The sequence below is a fragment of the Homarus americanus genome, unplaced genomic scaffold (genome assembly GCF_018991925.1).
Source record: "Homarus americanus isolate GMGI-L3 unplaced genomic scaffold, GMGI_Hamer_2.0 scaffold36188, whole genome shotgun sequence".
In the NCBI taxonomy this organism is placed as follows: Eukaryota; Metazoa; Arthropoda; class Malacostraca; order Decapoda; family Nephropidae; genus Homarus; species Homarus americanus.
The window spans coordinates 112,203-139,503 of NW_024718183.1; the positions used below are offsets into that span (position 1 = coordinate 112,203).

Here is a 27,301-nt window from a genome sequence, read left to right on the forward strand (position 1 = left end):
ATAATACGGGCGTCAGTATTAAAATCTCTACCTGGAGGTTTGCTGCCTTCGCCGTTTTGGGGCGACATGAAGCGAGAGCTTGGCTCTGGCAAGTCGATGATCAGTGTCACAGTGGTCTGAACCACGCATGGCATGTGTGTTGAGGACATCTCAGCGATCTCTTTCTCTGACAATGATATGGTCAATGAGATGCCAGTGTTTGGATCGTGGGTGTTGCCACGAGCCCTTGAACTTGTCGGCCTGCCTAAACAAGATATTGGTGATAGTGAGGTTGTGAGCAGCACACTTGCTGAGGAAGAGTAGGTCATTGGGATTACACTTGCCTAGTCTATTTCTCCCTATGGTTCCCTGCCAAATGTTAGCATCTCTGCCAACTCTGGCATTGAAGTCACCAAGGAGCACAACCTTGTCTTCTCTGGGGATAGAGGTTATCACTCTGTCGAGGTCGGCGTAAAAGGCCTCCTTGATGTCATCTTCTGCATCCAGTGTTGGGCTGTATGCACTGATGAAGAAGGCATGTCGTGAGTGATTCAGTGGGACTCGAAGCGTCATGGGGCGCTTGTTGATCCCAACAGGAATTTCAGTTAATCCATAAATGCGGTTTCTCTCCGCAGCAGGCTTATCCTTCCAGAAGAAGGTATAGCCAGATCCCTGTTCTGTGAGTCGACCCTCGTCTGGGAGCCGGGACTCGCTAAAGGCTGCTATTTTGATGTTGTACTCTTTTTGCCACAAGGGCAGTTCTTCTTTCAGGATGCTCATTTGTGCCAGTATCCAGAAGGGTCCTGATATTCCATGCAGCGAACATAAGAGATTGTATAGTTTGTTTTTGTTTGGATCTGTGATTTTGACTGTGTTTTTGACAGCATAAGGATGACCTTACTGGGTGTGGTTGTCCAGTCAGGGTGGGTTTTTAGGCAGGCTATGTTTAGGGCACCTTTTCTATCCCCCTCCCCATCTAGGGTGAGCAGAGTGGCTCCTTGAAAGGGCTGCTCAGTCACACAGACAGGACCGGATTGTACTGCTGCCTAGATCCCAGTGCATAAACGACCATCTTATCTATGCCGCCTATGTGCAGAGTTGTGACTAGAGACTCCCTGCAGTCATCTCTGCCTGTCCCCATCGCCACTCGTCCATCGCCATAGGACTTTTGAGGGTTAGGAGTTTTGATGATGATGAGAGGTATGTTGATCTGGATGATAGCTGCACGTGAGTTGATTTATATGGTGAGGCAGAAGTTCAGGCTGCAACCACACATTTTGGCTCTCCCTTTTCCTGATCCAGTGGTGCAAGTGTTGCAACGACTGGGGAGAGGGAGAGTTGCAATGGACTGTTGATAGCCCAGTTTGTTGGGTTTGGCCTTAGTAGCCTGTCCATCAGGCATTGCATTCTTCTGCATGTGGAGTCGTTGGGTTCCCATGGTGGTCACCTCTTCCGCCTATACCGCCATTGGGGTGTTGTTGGAGCTCTAAGCATGTCTGCCTGATGCGGGGCTCCACCGCAGATTTTTCGTTCTTGGTTTATTCCCGTAGCCTTATACCTACCAAGGTTAATCCGCAAGGCAGCAGGGCAATGGTTGGTAGGTGCCAGAACGTGTCCACATGCCAGTGGGCCTATGCGCCGTCCCTCTGGGCCCATTGCTACTCGGAGATTCCCTGCTGGCCTAGCCTGGGCCCAAGGGGTACCCAGTTACCGCGTGTTGCCACGAGGAGTTACAGCAGGAATCTTGATGGTGAGGAGGCTGTGTACTGACTGGGGAAGACTTATGGACACAGACACACACACACTTCCTTGACCACCGAAGGGTCAAGACGTACCTGGCACTCCTCTCAGAGCAGCCAGGTCAACTGTTAAGTTGGCCCATACCAACCCCCTCCCCTGAACCACTTCTCCCCACCGGAATATCAACAAGTTCTCGCCAGAAGTTACAATTTCATTTAGGAAAGGAATGGAACCAGTGTTAAACAGAGGTGAACATTGGTGAACAGTGCTTAAGTCAGTGAGAACAACTCAACAGTAACAGTTGTACTCAAGTTAACCTTCACACAGTGAGGTCCCAGGTACCCAGTGATAACGGCCTGTGAGACCCAACAACCAGCGATGTGTTAATCCGTCTACGATAGGAAGGCCTGGGACCACACCTCAGTCATATAACACCATCTGTGAGGGAGTTACTACACCACGTCAAGTCCCTCATAACACCATCTGTGAAGGAATTACTACACCACATGAGGTCCCTCATAACACCATCTGTGAGGGAATTACTACACCACGTCAGGCCCCTCTTAACACCATCTGTGAGGGAATTACTACACCACGTCAGGTCCCTCATAACACCATCTGTGAAGGAATTCGTACACCACGTGATGCCCCTCATAACACCATCTGTGAGGGAGATACTACACCACGTGAGGCCCCTTGTAACACCATCTATGAGGGAATTACTACACCACGTGAGGCCCCTCATAACACCATCTGTGAGGGAATTACTACGCGTGAGGCCCCTCATAACACCATCTGTGAGGGAATTACTACACCACATCAGGTCCCTCCTTACACCATCTGGGAGAGAGTTACTACACTACGTGTTTGCTGTTCAACACCTACATTAATATGATGTTCACTGTATGTTCCTTTACCTATCTCTAATGAAGGCTTTTGTTAAACCTCCAATGTATGTAATAAGTCATTTATGTCCAATGTATATTTTCAGCCTTCGGGCTGCAGAACTTTTTCAATAAACCGTTAATTATTATTATTATTATTATTATTATTATTACACACATACATACATACACACATATACACACACACACATACACTCACACTCACACACTTGCATCGTATGGAGTGTACATATAGTAAAAAAAGTACTGCATAGATTGTGCAAAACAATGTAACACCACAGAGGAGGGATAGTGGAGTGTGTGTGTTGGTCCTGTGTTATGGTGGTGATGTATGGATCATTATGGAAGTCAACAGACCCCCTGATGTGATACTTTTTTACTGTGTACCTGTACTATATATAAAAAAAATATGTTGCTATTATATAAGAAATATGAAGAGCATAGGCGTGTATGTGTGTGAAGTGAACGTACTGTATGTGTGGACTTGGCAGGGCACCAAGTTAGACTGTCCCTGTACCTACAACCCCCTAGCGCTTCCTAGCCATGCCACACTGTGTTATTGTTATTTATCAACTTGTATTTTCTGGTAGGTATATGTGTGTGCATGTAACAGTAAAAAAATAATACAATCTTTCATACAGTGTGCCAAAAAAATTATTATGATAAGGTACAAAAATACAGAATAAACATTTATTATGTCTACAGGAGTTAGTACAGTGACCCCTCGTTTAACGAACGCCTCGGTTAACGAAATTTCGGTTAACGAACTGCCTTCCATAAGGATCTTCAATTCGGTTAACGAAAAAATTCGGTTAACGAATATCTTACGAACCGACCTCAACATGTTTTCGCTTGCACTGACCGGGCAACCAGCTTTAGTATCAGTCCGCCAATACATTAATCGGTTCTAGGGCTTAAATTCCTTACTATTTTAGTAAATATCAAGAAGTTTATACTATTCAATAATTTTAAAAGTTTAATATTCAATTTTTTAGTGATTTTAACAATTATTGAACATAATTGAAGGTAAAGTGACTAGTTTAATGCGCGGCATCCAGCCTCATAACACAGCAAACAGGCGTTAGTCTCTCTCTGTTTTCACTGGAGGTAACATCTTGCTTGAGACTCTCTTCAACTAAACGCTTTTTTTCTGTGTTTCCAAGCAAATTATTGGTCATTTTGAAATATATTTTACATATTGACAATATATAATGCAGTGCAGTGTTGATTTAAAGAAAATAATCTTGAATTACACCGAGAGAGCTAAAATTTTATTGGTGAAATGGCGCCATGGGGTGACTTCTCTTCCACCCCAATGCCTTCTCTTCTTCCTTCTCCTCCCTCCCATCCCCCCCAAAATCCATCATCATCATCATCATCATCATCCAGGAGCCTTCTACATACACACCTCAAAGTAAGTGAACTTTTCTACCATTTTTGTTGAATTTAGGAAATTTTCGGTGAGCTGGAACCAATTACCCAAAACCCATTGAAACAATGGTTTGTTAACGAACTTTTTTAGGTTAACGAACGACCTTCTGGAGCAGTTGAGTTCGTTAACCGAGGGGTCACTGTATGTGATTTTTGTAGGGGAATGGGGGAGGGAAAGGGATGTAGCATCAGGGATCTCAGCCTCCACCTACTGCTCAATCTGTGAGCTGTTAGATATTTTTTTTACTCATATTTTTGGGTAGATGTACATAATTTTCTGAAGTTTTGTTAAACTGTTACATGGACACGCAATCATTCATGCAAAATGTGCAAAGCAAAAAAGAATTAAAAGAAATAATTATCATAAGGTTAAAAATATAAAAGGAATAAATATTTCTTTTGTGCACAGTACAGTAGTTAACACCCGGATTGTGGGAGGAGGGAATTGTGTCGGAGATCTTGGCCGCTCCAGTCTCCCGAGTGTAGTGAAACTATTACCAACTGGCAGTGTAGTACTCTACTGTACTGTATTTTTTGTTTTTATTGGTATAATTTTTATATACAGTAGTCCTCTCTCTCTCTCTCTCTCTCTCTCTCTCTCTCTCTCTCTCTGCTAATTTAAATCTTCTGTAAATATTAGTGTACAGTACAGTACTATAATATTAAATGTAACATAACATTTCCTCTACATGTCACTTGAGATAGGGAGAAAGTCTCTCTCGCTCTCTCTTTCCTCAAGTGAAGTGTAGTGGAAATGTTATGGTACATTTAATACTGCAGTACTGTACTATACACTAATATTTACAGAAGATTTAAATTCGCAGATGTGAATAAGGACCTTTATTGTATTGTCCCTTTTGTATTTGAGTGAATATAGTACATAGAGAAGCATCAGCCCTCACCACTGGTACAATAAGCTGAGTAGATTTGTATCATTATGTCATTTGTGTATTTTGTTTTATTGTGCAAAAATTGCAACTGACTTGTAATTGATTTTATGAAGTATTACAGACATAATCATCACATTGTTAAATTTTACCTTTAAAATTATTAACATTTGAATACCACATGCACTCTGATTGTGTGGCAAATTTTCACTTGTAGGTGATTGTGTGGTAGCGAGTTAAAGATGAGCTGTTGAGGAGTGCTAGGAAAACTGGTGCAAGTTAGACTCCTTCCACTCCATCTCTCTAATCACCCACACTTCTCTGCTTTCTCACTCCATAAATTAAAATTTTATGTAACGTAATGTTGAAGGGATACAACATTGTTCATTTATATTCACTGTGAACACTCGAAGATCCGGACGAAAAGGGGGGACCACCTGTCTGAAAAACCTGATTGTCCGAATATTCCGGCTAATGTACTAAATGTATAAAAAACGATAAATAATAATATAAAAAACACCAAAAATACTGTACATATTAACCTGACTACTAGGGTTAGTTATACAGACGTTTTCCTTTGAAAAAGACATAATTTTGAGCAACATATTACTGTACAGTATTACCCCGCTTTACACGGTTTCACTTTCTGCCAGAATATAATTTACATTGCTGGAATTCTTACAATATGATCATTTTGAATATAAACATCATGGATTTTGCCTTAGGCTTACAAATTTTAGATCTAATGTAATAATTTGGTTTACACAAAGCAAATATTTTATCTTTGGTGCAAAATATATGAAGTTTACATTCAAAATATTCCCTGACCTGCAAGGAATCCAGAAATGTCAATTATGTTATCCTAACTACATTTCTCTGGTAGGGAGGGAAGGTGGGGGGTGGGGAGGAGGGTTGGGACCGACCACCCAGCTGGCGTGAGTGTGAAGAGGGGGGGAGGGGGGAGGCAAGGTGGGGTACTTGATTGACATAGTGTCGTGAAGAATATTTTTTTTTATTCCCTGAAGATATTTGTTTTAGCTCATAAAACTCATACAAATTACCCGGCCAAAATATATATTACATTGCTGGAATTCTTACAATATGATGATCATTTTGAATATAAACATCATGGATTTTGCATTAGACATACAAATTTTAGATCTAATGTAATAATTTGGTTTACACAAAGCAAATATTTTATCTTTTGTGCAAAATATATGAAGTTTACATTCAAAATATTCCCTGACCTGCAAGAAATCCAGAAATGTCAATTATATTATCCTAACTTTAGTCTGAGGTATTATTTATTACAGTCAACCCTCGCTTTACGCGGTCCCACATTCCGCGTTTCCACGTTAACGCGGTGCCCTGCCAGAACCTAACGTGCTCACATTACGCGGTGCGTGAACCCCATTACGCGGAGAGTGTCCGGCGCGACGCTATTTTTAGATTCGCCCCACCCGCCTGCCTGCCTGTGCTCTCCCTCCCTCCCTCCCTCCGCCTGGGCAAGCCGTGCGGTAAGGTTGCGCAGTGTGTGTCTTTGTTGTGTTATCACTGACGTCATATGACGTATCGGACTGTGATTGACCATGCAACCCTACCCCCCTCTGCTGCTAGCTGTAATAGGCTTAAAGTATTATGACGTGTCCACCCGGAGGAGGGAGGGAGGGAGGAAAGACGATCCTTGACCTAGCCGCGCCAGTTTCATCCCTCCACGCCAGACCGTGTAAACGTGTATCCATTGTTCTGTAAAATGGCTTCCGCCGGACCACCGCCCCCAGAGAGAAACCTTTCCTTACCTGGACCCAGCGGCACTAAGCCAAAGAAGACACGACGTTCCTTAAGCTACAAGGTGAAGTATACCATCATCCAAGAGTTGGAGAAAGGAACAAGGCAGGTTGATTTGGCGTGCCAGCATGGTGTGAATGAATCTACGATTCGAACAATAAAGAAGGATGCAACCAAGATAAAGGAGCACATGAAGATCACAAAGTCTACAGGTGCTTCTATGATCAAGTATTTTCACAACCACGTGCTTCTCAAGACAGAAAAATTACTTGTGAGGTACTTGGTGCGTCAGGCGCGACGAAACATGGCGGTCGACACGCGCTCTGTTAAGGAGTACGCACGTGAACTGTACATGGCAGTGGCACAAAAGATGGGAATTACAGAGCCCAAACCCTTTAATGCTTCCTCTGGGTGGTTACAGAGGTTTAAGATCCGGAACAAGATCACCAATATAAACATTGGTGGTGAAGAAGCGAGTGCTGACCGGGCTGTGGCTAGGGAATTTCCTCCGTTTTTACGTGAGATTATGGAGGAAGGACAGTACAGTGACGACCAGGTGTTTAACATGGACGAATCTGGTCTTTTCTGGAAAAAGCTACCTTCCAAGACCTTCGTTGTAAAGAATGCCAGCAAGATTCGGGGCCGGAAGATGCAGAAGGAACGCATCACCGTCCTGTTTACCACCAATGCCTCCGGTACCTGTAAGCTCAAGTTATCGGTGATCCACACAGCACGCAAGCCGCACGTCTACAAAACCATGGACATGACCAAGCTAAATGTCCACTGGCTGACCGCATGTAAGGCGTGGATGTTTTCTACACTGTCCCTCTCCTGGTTTGATGACTGTTTTGTTCCCGATGTAAAGAAATTTTGTGAGCGACAGAATGTGCCATTCAAGATTTTGTTGCTGCTGGACAACGCACCAGGACACTCACCCCTACTGTTAGATCGTCACCCCAACGTAAAAGTGGTCTTCCTTCCTCCCAACACTATGTCTATATTACAGCCCATGGACCAAGAGTTAATCTGTAATGTAAAAGCTGCATTCTCTATGAAAAAATTCAAACTCCTGAACGACTACACCAACACCAGGGAAGAGTTGCGTAACCTGAGTGACACCACCACCGATAGCAAGAGCGAAGAAGATGAGGATCAACAGTTGGCACAGCAAAAAATACTGTTCAAACAATTCTGGAGAGTATTTAACATCAAGAAAGCTGTGGACTTCTTGGTGGAGTCATGGGATCAGCTGTCTATTGCTACAATTCGTCACGCATGGAGACATGTGTTGCATGGAATACCAGGCGAGAGGAGGAGTCAATCTGTGACTGGTGAGGTTCAGACTGTTGCAGTAGCAGTGGACCTTGCCAGAGAAGCTGCACAGACTGTTACAGTTCCAGGCTTCTCCGAGACCACCAACGACGACATCATGGAGGTGATAATGGAACCTGATGTGACTACCGAGGAGATGGTACATGATGATGACGACATCAGTGAAGAGGCAGGTGGTGCGTCATCCCAAGAAGAACAACACTTATCCCATAGTAATGTTAGGGGTGCCATCGAGTGTATCGAGAAAGCCAAGCTCCTCCTTTCCGACAACCCTGACGCAAACAGGTATGAAATCTTCACTACCCAGCTGTTGCAGACTATGGAGCCCTACATCAAGGTGTATCACGACAACATCAACACCAGCCGTCAGCAAAGCATAACAGATTTCTTCGCCCGCAACCCACCACAGCCAGCCCAAGCCAGTGATAGTGACAGTGAAGATGACTTTGAGGGATTTGTCAGGGAAGCCCTGACAACTGTAAGTGACAGTGATGGTGATGCACCTAGTAATGGTGATTCACCTGAGGGCCAGTAGCCTGCCCTCTGCCTCGGAACCAGCCTCCATCCCCGTACGCCGACCCATCTCTTCGACTAACGTAAGTGTTCCACCTAACTTTTAGTTTTCCTAACCTAACCTTTATTTTTCCTATGTTAACCTTTATTTTTCCTAACCTAACCTCTTCTATATTACTTGTTTTTTTATACCATCATAAAGTTAAGATAAAATTTTTACTACAACATAGTTGTGTGTCGTCAAAAAGTGGAGTTTGGGGGTCGGCCCGGACTCTATTTCAATTAATCCCATATGTTATGTTATTCACTTTACGCGTTCCTCACTTTCCGCGGGACCCTGTGGGTTACATTAACCGCGTAAAGTGAGGGTTGACTGTACTAAACGTTAAAATCTGGCAACTGTATTTCTCTTAAATATTAATTGTGTGAGCATACCATCATAAAATTTAGATGTTATTTTTGCTACAACATAGGTATTGTGTCGGAAAAAGTGGAGTTTGGGGGTTGTGCCAGTCTCTATTGGAATTAATCCCATATGTTCTGTTGTTCACTTTACGCGGTTTTCACTTGCCGCGGTACCCTGTGGGTTCAATTGACCGGGTAAATCGGGGTACTACTGTATATGTTGTTGTGTTTTTTGGGGGGAGGAGGTTTTCAGTTTGATGTTTTTCTTATATCATGATCACTGCTTTCTCTAGAATCTTTCAATAGTACATGTATACTCTTCCTATACTCTTCCTATAGACCCCAATGTTTCAAATGGCAAAAATTAATTTTTTAAGTTTTTATCATTTAACTATTTTGATGATGTAAAGACACATTTGCAAAATTATGACTTAAGATGAAGAATGTATCACCACCCGATTTTCACAGGCCACTTCCCGAGGTGCCCCAAGTTGACGTACTACGACTTCCGAAAAAAATTCTTATTTTAGGCTCTGGTGGACTCTCTATTGGTCAAGCTGGAGAGTTTGATTACTCAGGTAAGTTGAATGTACATTGTAATTTGAAAATAAGAAAGTGAAAAATCTGGTTCAGACTTACAGTATAGTAATTGTTATTTATTTTTCATAGGTTCGCAAGCAATCAAAGCAATGAAGGAAGAGGGAGTTGAATCCATACTTATGAATCCTAACATAGCAACAGTTCAGACTAGCAAGGGTCTTGCTGACAAAGTGTATTTTCTTCCAATTACTGCTAATTATGTTGAGCAGGTTAGTAAATAAAGAGTACTGTACTGCATTTGGAATGATAATTGTTATATAAACAGTGGAACATTGAAAAGTGGGCATTACAAAAATTGGCTGTATTTGTAAATACAGTATTTGATTTTTCTGATAAATATCCTGAAATTTGGAAAGCTTGGTTAAAGTTCTTGGTGTATACCATAGTTGCCAATGCTGCTTCTCATCAACTGTGTAGAGTGCAGTTCCTAAGTTTGTGGTGATGCATTTCTTGTCAATTCTTTAGCAAATTTTAAGTTTAATTTTGCCCCTTATAGTGGCATCTCATTAGAGACCAATGACCTATCGTGAGTGTAGTAGTGCTGGTATTGTGCAGTGCAAGCATGATACAGCTATGAAAAAAGTGGAAATAATTGTAAAATTTTATGCTGTGGTTGAAATTTTTTAGGAGTAAGGTATGGGTTAATTCAGCATTTATGATTTAAAAGTGTAAAAAGATTTTGAAATCCTATGTCAAAAGTGATGTAAACCAATAGTAAATCACTGCATAATTTTGGTTATATTTGTCTTAATAAGATGCTTTTGAGTGATTTGAGCAACTCCATATCAAAGTAGCTACTGTATTTTGGTGAATATAATACGGCCTTATTTTCCTAAAAAATTTGGCAAAAGTGGTTGTGTAGCTTGCTGTCAGATAAAAATTTGAGTTATGCCCGTAAGCACAGATATGCTCTGCATACTTATGCTAATTAGTATCCCACCTTGGCTGAATTTCCAAAAGAAACGGAATTACAGAAGAAGCATTGAAATAGAAGAAAATTTACTAATAATTTGCTTAAAAACTAAATTTAATTGTACCACACAAATCTTTATCGTTTCAAAGTTACACTTCAATGCCATATTTAGTGGACGGTCCTTCAACACTTACTACACTATATGAACGATGTGGTTCAGAGTTAAATAATTTAGTGAGCACAAAGCTAGCCTAATTTGAAAACAAATTCAAATTGCATATCAAAATGAAAAAAAATTGCTATAATAAACAACAAAATTGAAACATAGCAAAACGTAAAATACAATAGCATATATTTTGTCCCCAAAATAGCTTCTTTCCACACTCAAACCTTCATCTGGGTGATGTGACACAGTTCATCCAGACAGCCACCCAGCGAACTCGCTGACACATTACTGGTGGGTCAACGACGCAGTTACAGCCCAGTGCCTCCACATTCATACTCTTATATTTTCTTATTTTATAGTTTTATATTAAATTTTCTTTATTTTTAAGCCACATAATGTATTGTAATGGAACACAAATTCAATTAAATAACTAAAAATTTAGTGTATCCGTAAAGCCAGAAATCCTTAACCCGAGTAATCTGTAATCCGGAGAGTGTCTGTCTCTGGGGAAAAAAATATCATGAAAGTGATGCGTGTGGTAACATTGGTATGCATTCTGTTAATGGTAATTCAGTAGACATTTGCGATTTCGACGATTCTCGGTAATCATGATGGTGGCTAGCTTGCAAGCCTTTTCCCGCAGCACGAGTCACCCCACGCAGCATCTCATGTTGTACTCTCAAAAATTTTGGGTTTCTGTGTGAAATGGCCCCTAAAAGACTGCCTAGTGTCAGTGCTAGTGATGCTAGTGGAGTGAAATGTAAAAGGCAGAGGTCAGTGATGACCCTGACAAAGATAGTTTTATTATTAGATAAGTTAAAAGGGTTCGAGTGCTGCAGCGGCTGGTCAGTTGTTTGGTATAGGTATACAGTGGTGCACTAAGGTAGTATTAGTTGCTATTCCCGGTTTTGCCAATTCGTGCCATTTCTTGGAACCTATCCCTCGTGAATGGGATGAAGAAGCTGCATTAATGGAGACAATGTAAAAAGGACCTAGGTGCAATCCTTTTCCCGCAACACAATGAGTTGCCCCACGCAGCATCTCATTTTGTACGCTCAAAACTTTAGTGTCTGTGTGAAATGGCCCCTAAAAAACTGCCTAGTGTCAGTGCTAGTGCAGGACGAAAAAACTGTATTAATTGAGACAATGGGAAAGGACCTAGTGTGTACGTTGAAAACGATCAGAGGTTCTCGGGCCATTGCGAGAAGGTGAATCGGGCAACTATATTAATAGGTCTTATAAGAAGGTCGTTCAAGATGAGGTGCTTCCCCATCTGGAGTACTGTCACCCTGTCTGGTCCCTGCACTTCAGCACCTCAGCTTTCCTGAGAGATTAGATTGCCTGAAATTGCCTAGCTTTTACTACAGATGGGCAAGGGGGGACCTATTTGAGGTCTATACAATTCTCAAAGGGCACTACTCAGTCGAATGCCCTTACCTGGAGCCGGCAGACGCTTGCCCCACAAGGGGTCACAGCTTAAGGTTGAAGAAGCTGCAAGTCCAGAAAACTGTGAGGGGTAACTTTTTCGGAGTGAGAGTTGTGAACTATCTGCCGGAGTGTGTTGTGATGGCACTGAGTGTGAGCTCTTTCAAGACCAGACTTGACAAGCACTGGAACAGGTTGAGGTACATTCAGGAGCCAGTACTTGCCAACAGTGTGTAACAGAGACATGACCGATCACCCAAGTGGCTACGAGCCGATCAGTGGTGAAGAGGATAAAATTAAAGTAAAAGAATGGCAAGGGTCTACTGTAGATACTGTTGCTCTATGGTTAAGTAATGACATTCAGATATGATATAGCAAGTTATCAATCACTTTCTTGAGTCAGTGTATTCATATTGGTGAATTATGATACTGTACTGTATTAAATTTTTTTATCTAACAATATATCACAAATAGCAATTCCACTACAGCAACGTGGGAGCGAGTCCATGAGTCAGTCACGCGACATACAGATTTCTCACGGCTCACATCACTCTCAACACATTGCTCCTGGCTCGTCATAACTTTTATGGTGCTTTATCACACTATCAGCTTTCCAAAAGAATTCATAACACACTCTTAGGCATGACTAATGCATTCACCAACATTTCTGACAACAATTTTTTTTTTTTTGTTAGTGTCGCTAGTGATTATATCTTATCGCTCACTGGTGCTGTTGCCACTTCTACTCCTTTTGTTACATCGGTGATCTCCCCGATTGCTGGAATTGAAATCGGCCCAGAATTCCTTTAAAAAAATCGTCTCGATTCCAGATCTGTGAACAAGTTCCCGTCGTTAAAAATCACTCGCATTTACCAGAAAAAAATCTTAGAAAATTACGGAAAATCTCTCGATTTTTGTTCAATCCAGAATGCGACGTCTAGCTTTATACCTAGGTATGTAAATGCCTTACATTAACTTGCCAGGTCAACATAAAGGCAATTAAAACATCTAATAATTACTTAAATACGTTATACAGTAGAACGTCGATTTAAAGAGATTCAATTTAAGATTATTGATTTAAAGTGACACCCACAATTAAGGACAATGTTTTAATTTGAAGCGAATCTTATTTTGTGCGAGTCAATCTGGCGCATCATATTTTAAAATTTGCGCCTAATGTTTCTCTGGGCACGTTACACTGTCCTAAGGAGGAAGCTGTACTGTACATGTACTCAAAATAATGTACTAAATGATTATTAAAATTTTTGTCTAGTGCAAACTATAGCATATTTACATTCAAATTAATGTAAATTATATTCTCGGTCACTTCTGTGACATTTTATAAGCAAAAACATAAACTCGATCTAAAGGACATAAATAAACAAATAAATACTTCACTAGATCTTTGGCGCCAGCTGTCAAACATGTTACTGTCACGTCCTTTCTCCCCAACCCTCCCCCCTCCCCCCTCCCCCCCCATCTTCCCCCCATCTTCCCAACCAGAGTTTGGTGTTTTAAGCTTAAAGTTTTTATCTTATATAATATCACAGACTAAAGTTAAGAGAATATAATTTGTATTGCTGGAATCCTTGCAAGACAGCCAATAATTTGAATATAAACGTCATATTTTTGCACAAGAGATAAAAGTTTTTGAAAATTTAATAAAATTCTTAAATTAGAACTAAAATTTGTATGTCTAATGCGAGCTGTAGCATGTTTATATTTAAATTAATCACTATCTTATAAGAATTCCAGCAATTTATATTAATTATATTCTCCCATATCAGTTCAGTGACATTTTATAAGAGAAAAACTTAGTCACTCTTAAGGACAGATAAATAAATGAGCACTATACCAGGGGTGTCAAACTCATTTGCCAAGGCGGGCCAGATTTAATATGGGTACACAGTATGCGGGCCAAGTAACATAATTATGAGCACTTCGCAATCACCTCTTAGGTGAGTAGTACGACAAAATAAGAAAGGTGGATTTAGTCTGCACTCGTGCGAAACCCTTAAAAACAAACAAATCAAGTGTTTACTTACCTTGATCAATCTTATTGTTTGTTACTGCTGCTTCCTGATAATTGGCACCTCTTGGTATGGACCAGTGCATCAAAGTTTGGCACTAACGACTGAGCTGTAGCAACCTTCAGTATTGAATTAAGGTGAGCATCAGTAAGTTGAGACCGAAGCCGAGACTTGTTCAAGTTCATCACAGAAAAGAGTTGTTCACAGACATGTACTTCCGAACATTGACATAATCTTTGAGGCAAAACATTTAATCCTGGGATAATTTGGTCCAAAATATTGATAAAATGTGCCAACATCAACGCTCGAAAACTTGTTCCTCAACACAGAATCACACTGGAGCTCAATTAATTCTAACTGAAGATGTTCTGGTACCTCCTTAACACCAACAGAGAATGGGTCCCAAAAAATGAAAAAATCCTTCTCAAGTCTTTTAAAGTCAGCAAATCATTCTTGGAACTCATTCATTAATCTGGAAATCTTGATGCAGTACTTTTTAGTGTTGACATCAGCATAAAACTCAGGTGTGCCTTGCAGGGACTTCAAGGTCGGAAAGTGAGAAAGATTACTCTCTGATAGTTGCCGTTCAAAAAGCTGAAGTTTCATCTCAAAGGTACGAATGCAGTCATAAAACTCTGTCACCAATTTATTGCGTCCTTGCATCTTTGTATTCAAGTAATTTAAGTGTTCTGTAATATTCACCATGAAAGTTAGATCTTGAACCCATTCATTATCTTTCAGTTCATGCAAATCCCTTCCTTTCTGTTCCATAAACATCTATATTTCACTGCGCAATTCATAAAATCGCTTCAGTATGACTCCCCGACTTAACCAGCGAACATCAGTGTGATATGGCAGTCCGTGTGTGTGTTCTCATTTTCCTCCAATAAGCAGTTGAACTGTCTGTAGTTCACCGTCTTTATAACAACATCCATGACATTATCCATCTTTAATGTTTTACTACACAACTCTTCTTTATGTATAATACAATGCATATTATAAATTTGGTGGTTCGGGTTCACAGCTATTAGTTTTTCCTTTAATTTTGCTGCCACGCCAGCTTTTCTACCCACCATTTGTGGTGCTCCATCTGTAGCCAGACTCACAGTTTGTGCCCAGTCAACATCTAATTATCCAGTGCCCCTACCAAACCCACAAAGATGTCATCACCTGTTGTTGTTCCTTTCATTGGTACCAGTTTCACAAATTCTTCTGTTACCTGCATAGTTTCATCCACAACACATATAAAAACTGCAAGTTGTGCAACATCATTTACATCAGTACTTTCATCAATTGCACCTGAAAATGCAGTAAAGGACTTAACTTTCTCTTTGAGTTGACTGTTAATATTCTCTGATAGTTCACCAATTCTTTCTGCAACTAGTCTTTTTGTTCTTTCATTGGTGATGTTGATTGAGTATTTTGTTCTAGGAAACAGCAGACTATTTTATTCAGCTGAGGGATACACTCACTATTTAGTTTTAGCTCCTCAAGGTAAGGCTGGAGCAGCAAATGGGCCGCGGGCTGCATGCAAGAGTGTGTCAGGCTGCATGCGGCCCGTTTGACACCCCTGCACTAGACCTTGGCATCAACTGTCAAACATATCACCTCACCTCCTCCCCCCCCCCTCCCCCCCCATCTTCCCAGCCAGTAACAGACCATTTCCCATCCCTTAATTTGAGCAGTGTTGATTTATGAGTGTTTGTTTTAACATAATACAGGTTGTACCTCTCTAGTCCGGAAACTCCCGTGGTCCGGAACGATTCTAGTTTGTCCAATAGGTAGATAGGCAGCTTTTTTTTTCTTTTTTTTTTTATCTGAATTATTATTATTATTACAGGAGTATTAAATTTTTGCCCCTCAGGCCCCAATGTGGGTCAGTGACCTATGCCCGGGTGGGCTAATCCCCTTAAAAAAAAAAAAAAAGCCGCGGGAAATTAAGGTTTGTTTACATCCGGCAGTTCGGCTGCTCTCTCTCTCTCTCTGCTTGTCTATACAGAGTACAACATTTAACCCTTCAATATATATGAGCAGTAAATAAGTGTTGCTTTCATATTCTTATGTAGAGTAATGACGATATATTTTCACATGTGCGCACTTACATACGAGCAGTCTCACTTTTTTTTTACCATTAATGGTTAGCTACTTATATTGTTCCATTTATTAACATTAAATAACATTACAGGTACTTCAAGCAACCATATTCATTTTTTACATTAATTTTACTACAGCTAAACTCAGGGTCTTATTTTCTTCAGTTTTATATGTAGAACCAATCAGTCACTGGTTTCGTAAGCTTTAACATAAACAATGCCGGCAGCCGTCTCGTCTCCTCTAATATTCCACGTATTATTAATAAATTGTATTGTTAATTTTGCACACACGTACATTAATTCAATAAAAACAAATTCAGAAACATTAATTAAAATATATATGAACAGTAAATAAGTGTTGCTTTCATATTCTTATGTAAAGTAATGACGATATGTTTTCACGTGTGCGCATGCGCACTTACATATGCGATCTCTCTTTTTCTTTACCATTATTGTAAGATACTTCTATTGTTCCATTTATTAACATTAAATAACATTACTTAAAACAACCATATTAATTTTACTATAGCTACAACCAAGGCTTTATTTTCTTCAGTTTTATATGTAGAACCAGTCAGTCACTGGTTTTGTAATCAACGAAAACAATGCTGTGTCATTTCCTCATGTGTTTCAATGTTCTACGTATTATTAATGAATTGTATTGCTCATTTTCCACATATAAACATTAATTCAATAAAAAAGACATTCAGTAATAAACAATAATGAATCTTTTGTACATAAGAGAAATGACCCTGTTTACACGATTATGCACGTCGTCTGCACGTTGGCGGACCGTTCAAACCCGTCGAAATTCAAGTTTCCGCCATCAAAATTTTTATTTATTTATTTTTTTGTGTGTTCCAATAAAATACGTTAAGAATTAAAAACTCGCGAAATTTGAGAAGCTACTATACGACATTTAACCCTTCAATATGTCTTCAAAGAGACCATGACGCAGAGAAAGTGGTGCTAGTGCTTCCAGGCATAAGCACAAGTCACTATCTAACCAGGAAAAGGGTGAATTTCCATGGTCCAGCAATTTCCATGGTCCGGCACCGGTCAGGTCCCGAGGTTGCCGGACTAGAGAGGTACAACCTGTACCACAAAAAACAATGTTTTGTTTATTCTAGGAGATGGGCTGAGGTGCATCTGGGTAGACTCTCAGCCTTTTTAGTATTTTGTGTTTCTCTCAAGTACCAAACTAAATTATTCCATTGAAACAACACTTCGATTTAGTGCGAATTCGATTTAAAGCGACCTCTCTTGGAACGTATCTCGCGCTATATCGATGTTCTACTGTATTAGGAAGACCCATCGCTACCTGGCATTTAATTGCAATTCTCAGAACCCCCTCCCGCACCCTCCATCACACGCATTGCTGCCGTCTTCTTCTTGCCTGGCAAATCAGCTGTAAATACGCACAAGGAAAGCTCCGCTAAATTGTGTTGTAATAGCTGAAATATTATGTGCCACGAGGATTTTATTTTTGGTTTTTATACATCTTAGCACAGAGAGGAAATCGAGTGACTTTTATTTTGTTTATGTCTCAGATATTGTGTTTGGGGCAATTTTTTATACGGTCTGGTCAAGCATGATGACCACGGCTCGTCTTCTATCTCTGGGCTTGTTTTCACTGAAAGAATACATATATAGATATATATATATACTGTATAAAAAGATATTCTTTGTCCCAATTATACACGTGCAAATAATGAATATGTGGCCATCCCACTTCTCGTGTTCGTTCACGAAACTTTTCGGGCTTCCGCCCTGGGTTTTCTAATTACTCTCAGCATGCAGGCCAGAGTTAAATCTTCATAGTTTTATTTTATTAATGTCCTCAGTAGCAGGTTTAGCCGATCCAGGCGAGCTTTACCGAGGTTGCTAGTCTTAGTGATCCTTCCAGAGGCTGACCTTCCGGTCTTACTAGCAATCTAGTGTTATGTTAAGATGAACATAGTATCCTCAGTATGAGTTAAATGAGAACCATTCAAGGTAGAATTCTCGGCCCAACTCATCTTCCTAGAGTAATGGTGAACGATGTTAGCTAAAGGAGCGCTATGGTAGCAGCTCAGCACTGTCAACCCTTCCGGGTGACATGATGCTCACTCAGGCATCATCGCTCAAGCATGATTAGTTGAAGCGGTGAGGTCTGTGCACCCTGATTGGCAACAAATAGAGAACTTGGTGATCCCTCAAAATATAAATGCTCTAAAATGAAGTTAGCTTGATTAAGAAACAAAGTTCATTGAGCTGAGGGATAATTGAGATAAAAGAAGGGAGGTGTATGATATAGTGAGTTAGTTGTTTATGATTGTCACACTGGTGACTTATATAACAAAAAGAGATATTAATGAAATAACTTACTAAAATATCACAGTTACGAGTCATATTGATTATGATTGGGAGGAAATGTTATCTCCCTTGTATTATTAAGATGATACAATGTGACTCATAGTGTTCCTCCTAGTTTAGATGAATGATGTGCAACTGGAGGATGAAGGACAGTTGTCTGGACTGCTGGATGACAGAGGAGACCATGGAACAGTCCCTGGGGAACTAGTGTTGAGTGAGGAGCTGCAAGGAATGGAGAGCTCAGCTCATACCCTACATACAAAAATGTGAATTCCATAGTACGTAGTAGTTTCACCCATGACCCAAGTGGACCATACTACATGTAATTATCAAGGATGTAGAGCCACTTGGATTACCAAGTTAGATTCTCATTTGGCTTGCATAATTCATAGCAGCTGTCTCTCAGACAACCTGTTTTCACTATTGGATTGTGCAGTTTGTTATGATCAAATTTTTTAAATTAATCAAGCTGCAGGAGATAAGAAAGAATTATTGTTGATCCAAATTAAAAATAGATGGTACAAAGCCTTAAAGAATAAAATTCTAAATGTAAAACACTGGAAAGATCCCAAGTTGGCAGAAAGTTTAGAATTATGGGTGATAAGTAAGAGACTTAATCCCCAGTTAGACCAACCTACTTCTGCTAAGAAAAGTAGATATTTAAAGCAAGAACCTCTACCTAGTCTGCCCAATTTTAGTAGATTCCAGGATCAGGATGAAGAAGTTGATAGCAATAGTGTTCAGTCTTTAGAGCAGGGAGGACCTGTTGAGACTGACCACATCCTGTCCCTATTTTGGCAACTACTACCACCTGGGGCAAAAGTGTTGGTTACTATGAGTGGAAACACACTGCTGTCGATTTCCACACAGCTGATGGATAACAATAAGTGTAAGGATGATCCCAACAGGCCTTGGGTAACATTGGTAAGATCTAAGTCTTCTTTGTTTTCAACCACATCCGAGTCTGTGGATTCCTTATTCAAGGTATTTTATGAAAATGTTTCTAAACTTCCTGATCTCTCAGCACTTACAAAGAGACAGGAAGGCCAAGCAACTGTAGGTCATCAGTCATTGTTCTTAGAAGGTGATACTGTACTACAATGTCTTGGCTTGATATTTGCCCCCAAGTTATCTCTGAAATAGATGAAGTCTGGGCTAATGTATTGAAAGACTTAACATTCATTCCCTCATATAGGAATGCTCACAAGTTTACTTGTTTGAAGTTCCAATGCAATGACAAAAAGAGTTCCTTATTTAAACTTTCTCAGTATTTGTTGGCTCCAAAATATGCTGACATAAGCTATGAAATAAATTTGAAACCCGTTGCTTTTGCACTGTTGCAGGAAAAGTTCAAATTTAGGAAGTTGGTCGTGGATTTTTGGTCTGCAATCATGATGTGTCAGTTATTGACTAAGTTGGTGCTGGGCTATGAGGACAGTTCAGAAGTAGACAGATGTTTTGCTGCTGCTATACAAGGGATTCCATATTCCCTGTACAACTCATTTATGGAAATGTTGTTGAAAGCCCTGAAACTAAAAGCCCAGCTAAGGAAGCAAGCCACAAATAATGCTTCAAGTGGTAGTGCTTATTTATTGCTATGTTCTTCCCTTCTTTCTCCTGCTTTGTTAGAGGAATAAGCATTAGCTAAGTATAGATCAGCTGTTGAGCAAGCTATTAATATTACTGTTCCCAGGAGTTCTAAGACCTTTCAGAAATTTAAAAGAGGAAGGTCTAATAGGGGAACAAGACCAGCTGCTAGGTTCAGTTATCAGCCTGGAGGAAACATTAAGAGGGGATGACAATTCAAGACGTAGTAGGGCTGGCCGTTGGTTCAAAAGTGGAAGGAGACCTTATTCCACCACATGAAGCCAGACAGCTGGGTCGTCTAGGGGGGTTGGGAAAACAGGTGGACTTCTTCCATATGGGCTTACAAGAAAATCAAAGGGGGCCTCACATGGACTTGGTTGAGGCGCCCTCCACTAGTGTAACCAAAAAGGGGTAAAAAACCAACCCCCTTACTCACAGAATTTGTAATTCAACTGTAAACAGAGGTGTGATAGAACTGTTGCAGTCAGAGAAGTGTTTCATGTCTCGCCTGTTCCCAGTCCCCAAGAAAGGCAGCGAAAAAACGGGGTGGATTTTAGATCTTTCCGTCCTGAACAAGGTCATTAAAAAAATAAAATAAAATAAATAGATAAAATCAAAATGCTCACCTATGATCATCTGAAGCATCTACTTCCACCCAATGCTTGGATCTCAAAAGTGGATCTCGAAGATGCCTATTATCATGTGCCTGTTGCTCCCTGGTACAGAAAGTTTCTAGTGTTCGCAGTGTGGGGATGTAAGTTATCAATTCACAGTGATGCCATTCAGCCTCATAATTGTGCCAAAAGTGTTTACGAAACTGGTGAACATCCCCAGGGAGATCCTTGCGAAGGAGGGCATAAGAACTTTTTCTTATCTAGATGATTGGCTGATAGTGGGAATCCTTTCGAAGACCATCAAAGGGCGATCCAACGTACACTAGTACTACAGTATTTCAAAACCTAGGATTAAAGAAAACCCAGGTCAAATCTAATCTCATACCATGTCAGAAATTGGATTGGTTAAGTCTCCACTAGGACACCAATAAGCAGTCAGTCAGTTTACCAGAAGCAAAGGTAACAGATGTGAAAAACCAAGTTGAAGCCATTTGTGTAAAGAAAGAGGTTTCTTGGCATGATTGGGAAAAACTACTGGGTCTTGAATTTTGCCACCATAGTAGTACCTTTGGGTAAGTTAAGGAAGAAGCAACTAACTCATCTGGGCTTGAAGTTGCTTCTCAGAAACAAAAATATTGCTTCTTCCCATTCAGATAAGATTCAGCTGTCATGGTGGACAAATTTGGACAATCTAATCGGTTCATCTCCCTGGGTTCCTCTCAAACAGACTTGGTCGTTTGCACGGAACCGTTCGAGATAGGATGAGGATACCATTCTTCAAAAGGAGAGTTCAGTTAAGGGATGTGGAGCAACTCCCTTTGAGAGACACAAACATACCGGGAGTACAAAACAATTGGGCAGATGTGTTGTCCCGTCTCAGGCCAGTATCGACGGAAACAGAATGGTCCCTAAAGACGTCGAAGTTCAAGAGTTTAGTGAGGAGGTTTGGGACTCCACAAATAGATCTCTTTGCCTCACAAAACAATCACATGATGCTAACTTGTGCATCTCTGGAGTGATCAAATCTTTTAGGAAATGCTCTACTCATAGATTTGAACAACCGTTGGAATTCAATCTATCTGTCCCCACCTGTGAAAAAGTTGCCCAAAGTGGTTAAAAAAACTCCGATCCTTACAGGGAAAGGTCCTCTTAATTGCACCATATGAATCCTACACCCGTGGTGTCTGGATCTGTTGGAATGGTGCCCGCATCCACTACAATTGCAACAAGGATGTATAGATCAGGTACTGCACCCTCAATTCGAGATATCCTTGGCACTTCACGCTTGGAGTTTCTCAAAAGATGTTTAAATAGAATGTTGGGTAATTCCAATATAGTTAACCAAGTGATAGCAGGTCATAGACCCCAAACTTCTATGCAATATGAGAAAGCTTGGAAAAATTTTCAATAATTTATCAGGTTAACGACTCCAATCACATTGTCGGAAACAGTGGTGTTAGAATTTTTAGATTTTCTGTTAAGAGTTAAAGGCCTTCAAGGATCTACAATTGCATCTTATAAATCAGCATTGGTTGACCCTCTGGCATGGGGTTTTAATATTACTTTGAACCCAAGGGTTTTATCAAATGCTCGGATTGTTCTTTTTCATTCTGAGACCCCCTCGGCCTAAGAGAATCCCACCTTGGTCTCTACATAAATTTACAGTCGACCCTCGTTAATTCGGACCCCTTTAATCCGGATTTTGGATAATTTGGATGAAATCTGAACTAAGCGAGAGTCTGTCCGTATCAATTTCTGGTTCTGGGATTGTCCGATAGATGGCGCTCTCCAGACCGCCAGTCATTCTTGACTTAGCGCCGTATTCGAGTATCAGTGTTGTGTTGCCCTGCAATTTTCGTTGATATTTCAGTGATTAGGTATCTTTCAGCCTTGTAGTTTACATCATGTCTTCAAGGGGGAGTAATACGCTGAAGAGGAAGTATGTGACCCTTTCTGTGAACCAGAAACTGGAACTTATAAGGAAGTTATAGGCTGGTGCTTCGGTGGCTAGAGTTTGTGACGAGTATGGTGTTAAAAAGCAAACAGTTTCGGACATATGCAAGTCTATGGACAAACTCACAGCATTTTCTTTGAAATATAATGCAATATTAACCCATAAATCGGTTAATTCGGACAATCGGCTAAAACGGACACTCTTCCCCCCCTATTAGTCCGTTTTAACGAGGGTCGACTGTACTAATTTTTTATGGGGCCTAATTACAATATAAATCTGAACCAGGACAGATTGCTCCAGAAGGCAGCCTTCCTTCTAGCAATAGCAACAGGTATGAGAATCAGTGAACTGATTTCAATTTCCAATAATCCATCATTATTGGTATTTTCTGAGGAAGATGTCACCCTTTTTCCTATGGAGATTCTAAGAAAATATTAAAGGGAGGATTTTCAAGCTCGGCCTATCAGGATAAAACTGCTATGGATAAGACAAGGGTTCCTCATATATTGTGCCCAGTTAAGAATCTTCAACAATGGTTAACCAGATTCCCTAATCGAGGCCCCTATGTATTCTCATCACAGGATGGTAAGAAATTGTCTCCTAGTCAAATGACAAAATACTTTTTCTCAGTGAGTCAAGCAGACCCTGGCAAGAAATTGTTGGCACATGACACCAGGGTCTGTGGTCTTTCTGCAGCATATGAGCCTCAGTCAGATCAAAGAAGTAGGCTTTTGGAAATCTTCAAAAACCTTTCAAAACAGCTATCTTCATCTTTCTCTGAAAGATGCTTCACATGTGGTGGTACTGGGGTCCCCTCCCCCACCTAGTCAATCTCCACAACCAGGGTCTTCTTCTTCCTCATCAGAATGAAGTGAGTATCTTAATTGGGATATGTAAATTAACATTTTACCTTCCAGTAAATGTTCCTAATATTGGAAAATATTCCAAAAAGTTTATAATTATAATCTGGACTTAAGCTAGCACTAGGGCTGCCCACCAACCTGGTCTCATGGCTCACTGATTTCCTGAGTGAGCGTCGTCAGGCAGTCAGGTATCAGGGTTCTGTCTCCACATTCCAACACCTCACCTGCGGTGTTCCCCAGGGGACCAAGATGGGACCACTGTGCTTCCTAATCCTGATCAACGAAGCTCTGTCGGACACTCCTCACAGGTGGAAGTACGTGGATGACTGCACTGTGGGGGTTACAGTGGACAACACCTCACCGGACTACTCATTGCTACAAGGCACCTTGGACAGGATACAGGCATGGACTACTGAGAACAAGGTCACCATCAACCACACCAAAACCGTAGTCATGCACATCAATACCACCACCACTCCAGTGCAAGTTCCAGCAGTCACAGTGGGTGCCTATCCTCTCCAGTTAGTGCAGTCTGCCAAACTCCTGGGTGTTACCATAGACCACAAACTGGACTGGAAGGCCTATGTAAACAACACAATCAAGGCAGCCTCGTACCGACTCTACATTCTACGACGACTCGGGTCACTTGTGGCACCCACAACGCCTTTATTCTCCCCAAATTAACGTATGCGTCGCCAGCCTGGTCGTCTTCTTTCAACTCTACCCAACAACGTCAGCTAGAGAAGGTACAGAAAAGGGCCTGCAGAATCATGCTCAGCACAGAATACTCCGGCTACATCAACTCTCTCCCCACCCTGGAAATGCCATCCCTCAGTGACCTCCACCACCAAGCATTAGCAAGGTTTGGCAGTGGACTACTGCACCATCCTCGTCATCGCCACCTCTTGCCACCGGCAGTCCCCCGCCCACCTCGCACAGTCCGCTACTATAACAAAATTCAGCCCATAAGAGCCCGCACTGATAGGTATAAGAACCGCACCATTCCATCTATTGTTAAAAATAATAAACAACTTCTGATTTATGTATTGTGCAGCCCTGTAAATGTATTGAACACATATCATTATGTCTAAATCACATGTAAGTTTTTATATTTTCAGTCACCGGCTGCAACTCTATTAATAATCTGTTTATTATTACAGTGGTCCCTCGGTTAACGAGCACAATTCATTCCAGAAGGTCGTTCGTTAACAGAAACCATTGTTTCAATGGGATTTTGGGTAATTGGTTCCAGCTCACCGAAAATTACATACAAACTAAAAATAAATGCAGTAAAGTACACTTACTTTGAGGTGTGCATGTAGAAGGGTCCTGGTTGATGATGATGATGATGATGGGAATTAGAAGTGGGGGTGGAGGAGAAGGGAGAAGAGAAGGCACCCCATGCTTCATGCCGCCATTTCACCCATAAAATTTTAAGTTCAATTGGTGTAATTCAAGATTATTTTCTTTAAATCAATACTGCACTGCATTATATACAGTAAAACCTCGATTAACTGCCCACATATGGGGGGAAGGGGCCGACTGGTAATCCGAAAGGTCGGTTAGTAGTAACTAAAGTCTACGGAAATAAAACATACATTTTCAATGTACCTATCCCTAACCTACCTCATTTAAGTCCCTCTATTCATTTTTGTTCATTTGCCATTCATATTTCAATAGAATTTGCTTTAAAACATTAATCACTTTAGTAAATAAATATGAACCAGCACAAAAACCGTGAATAAAAAATGTAAAAGTCAAAGAACATATGGCATCACGAAAATTGTGACCAAGTCCCAGGCTGCTGATCTGACTTTCTACCTCATTTACACACAATTGCAGGGTCTCAATTATTTCTCATACTATTGACAACACAACATACATATAGGTATATTGTTTCTCACTCTTGATTTTTTTTTCATTTTTGCATTTCTTTATTATTATTATTATTATTATTATTATTATTATTATTATTATTATTATTATTATTATTATTATTATCATTATCATTATCATTATATTATCCTTACATTATCGCCCCCCAGGCCCGGATGCGGGTCAGTGACCTGTGCCCGGGTGGGCTAATCCCCAGGAAAAAAAAATTAGAGGTCCGAGATCGGCGGTTAATCCGAAAGTCGGTTAATCGAGGGTCGGTTTTACTGTATTGTCAATATGTAAAATAAATTTCAGAATGACCAATAATTGTACTGTAAAAACGTAAAAATAGTTTATGTTCAAGAGTCTCGAGCAAGATGCTTCCTCCACTGAGCAGACACACAAACTGACGCCATTCTGGGTGAGTCATGTGGCTGTTTGATGCGCTAAAAACTAGTTCCCTGTACTTCAATTACGTTAAATAATTGTTAAAATGACTAAAAATTTTAATATAAGACTTTTAAAATTATTGAATAGTACTACCTTCTTGATATTTACTCAAATGGTAACGAATTTACGCCCTAAAACTGATTACTGTATTGGCGGACTAATACTACAGCTGGTGAGCAGGCGAAAACATGTTGGGAAAAATTTGTAAGGAATTCGTTAACCCAATTGAATATTCTTATGGAAGGTAATTCGTTAACCGAAATTGCGTTAACCAAGGCATTCGTTAACCGAGGGATCACTGTATTATTATTATTAATGTCGCCTCCCTCTCCACCTCCTGCTCGGGTAATCAAAGCTAAACGTTGCATTCTGGTTTTTTCTAAAATTCAGTTTTTGTGATATAGTCCAGAATGCGACGTCGACATCCCACCCATCTCCACCCCTCGAGAGTTGACATTTGTTTACTGCTCGCTGTAGGGCAAGAGATGACGGTAGCAATGCGTGTGATGGAGGGTGCTTTGAGAATTGCAATAAATTGCCAGGTAGCGACGTGTCCTAATATTACGTATTAAGTAATTATTAGATGTTTTAATTGCCTGTATGTTGGCCTGGTGAGTTAATGCTAGGCATAAACATATCTAGGTATAAAGCTAGGCATCGCGTTCTGGACTATATCACAAAAACTGTTTTTTAGAAAAATTTTTTTATTTTTTCCCCAGACCTGGGAACAAGTTCTGGGTATTTAATAATGGGTAATTTCCGGAAAAACTTTGAGAAAATCTCTAAGCCTTTCAGTTCTGGGTCTGAGGACAAGGGTTCCTTGAGTGATTAAAGATTGCATGGGTGGGAAGACCACTTGGGCCTAGGCTAGTGCGCTCCGATTGGCTAATGCTGTCATGTGACTGCATGGGATACCTGTGATAAGTTAATGCAACTCCCAGCTTATCCCCTCTAAGCATAGCATCATAACGCACTTAGTTCATAGTCCTCTGCCATTGTACAAGTCAAGAGTACAGTGTTAAGATGTAAAAAGTGATTGCAGTTATGTATACTGTACTGTACATTCAGTAAGTGTGAAAGTACTACGAGTATATGTACAGGTAAAGGGAAACACTGAAGCAGCTTAGCTGCTGTCTTTATTCAAGAAATCATTCTTCAGGTCAGGATACCCAATAATCGTCCACACCAACAACGGGTGACCTGTCATTGCATCAGATCAGAAACCTGAGACCCACAAATTCCCTACCACACCTCCATCACAAGTGTTATGATGTAAAAAGTGATTACAGTTATGTATTACATTCAGCAGAGTGGACAGTGTAGGCTCAAGATGACAGCATCTGTTGGCGAGTACAATACATACAGTGGGGTCTCATTTTACACGGGCCTCATGTGC

The 27,301-nt window shown here is 40.6% G+C and overlaps 1 protein-coding gene across 1 annotated transcript in view; it reads left to right on the top strand.

Annotated features, from left to right (window-relative positions):
- Window positions 1-27,301, top strand: part of LOC121859232 (CAD protein-like) — a gene marked incomplete at its 5' end in the record, with an annotated part of 317,185 nt that overhangs the window by 55,463 nt on the left and 234,421 nt on the right. Inside the window, 2 exon segments of the mRNA XM_042355968.1 lie at window positions 9,449-9,558; window positions 9,650-9,789. Coding sequence (XP_042211902.1) covers window positions 9,449-9,558; window positions 9,650-9,789 — 250 coding nt within the window.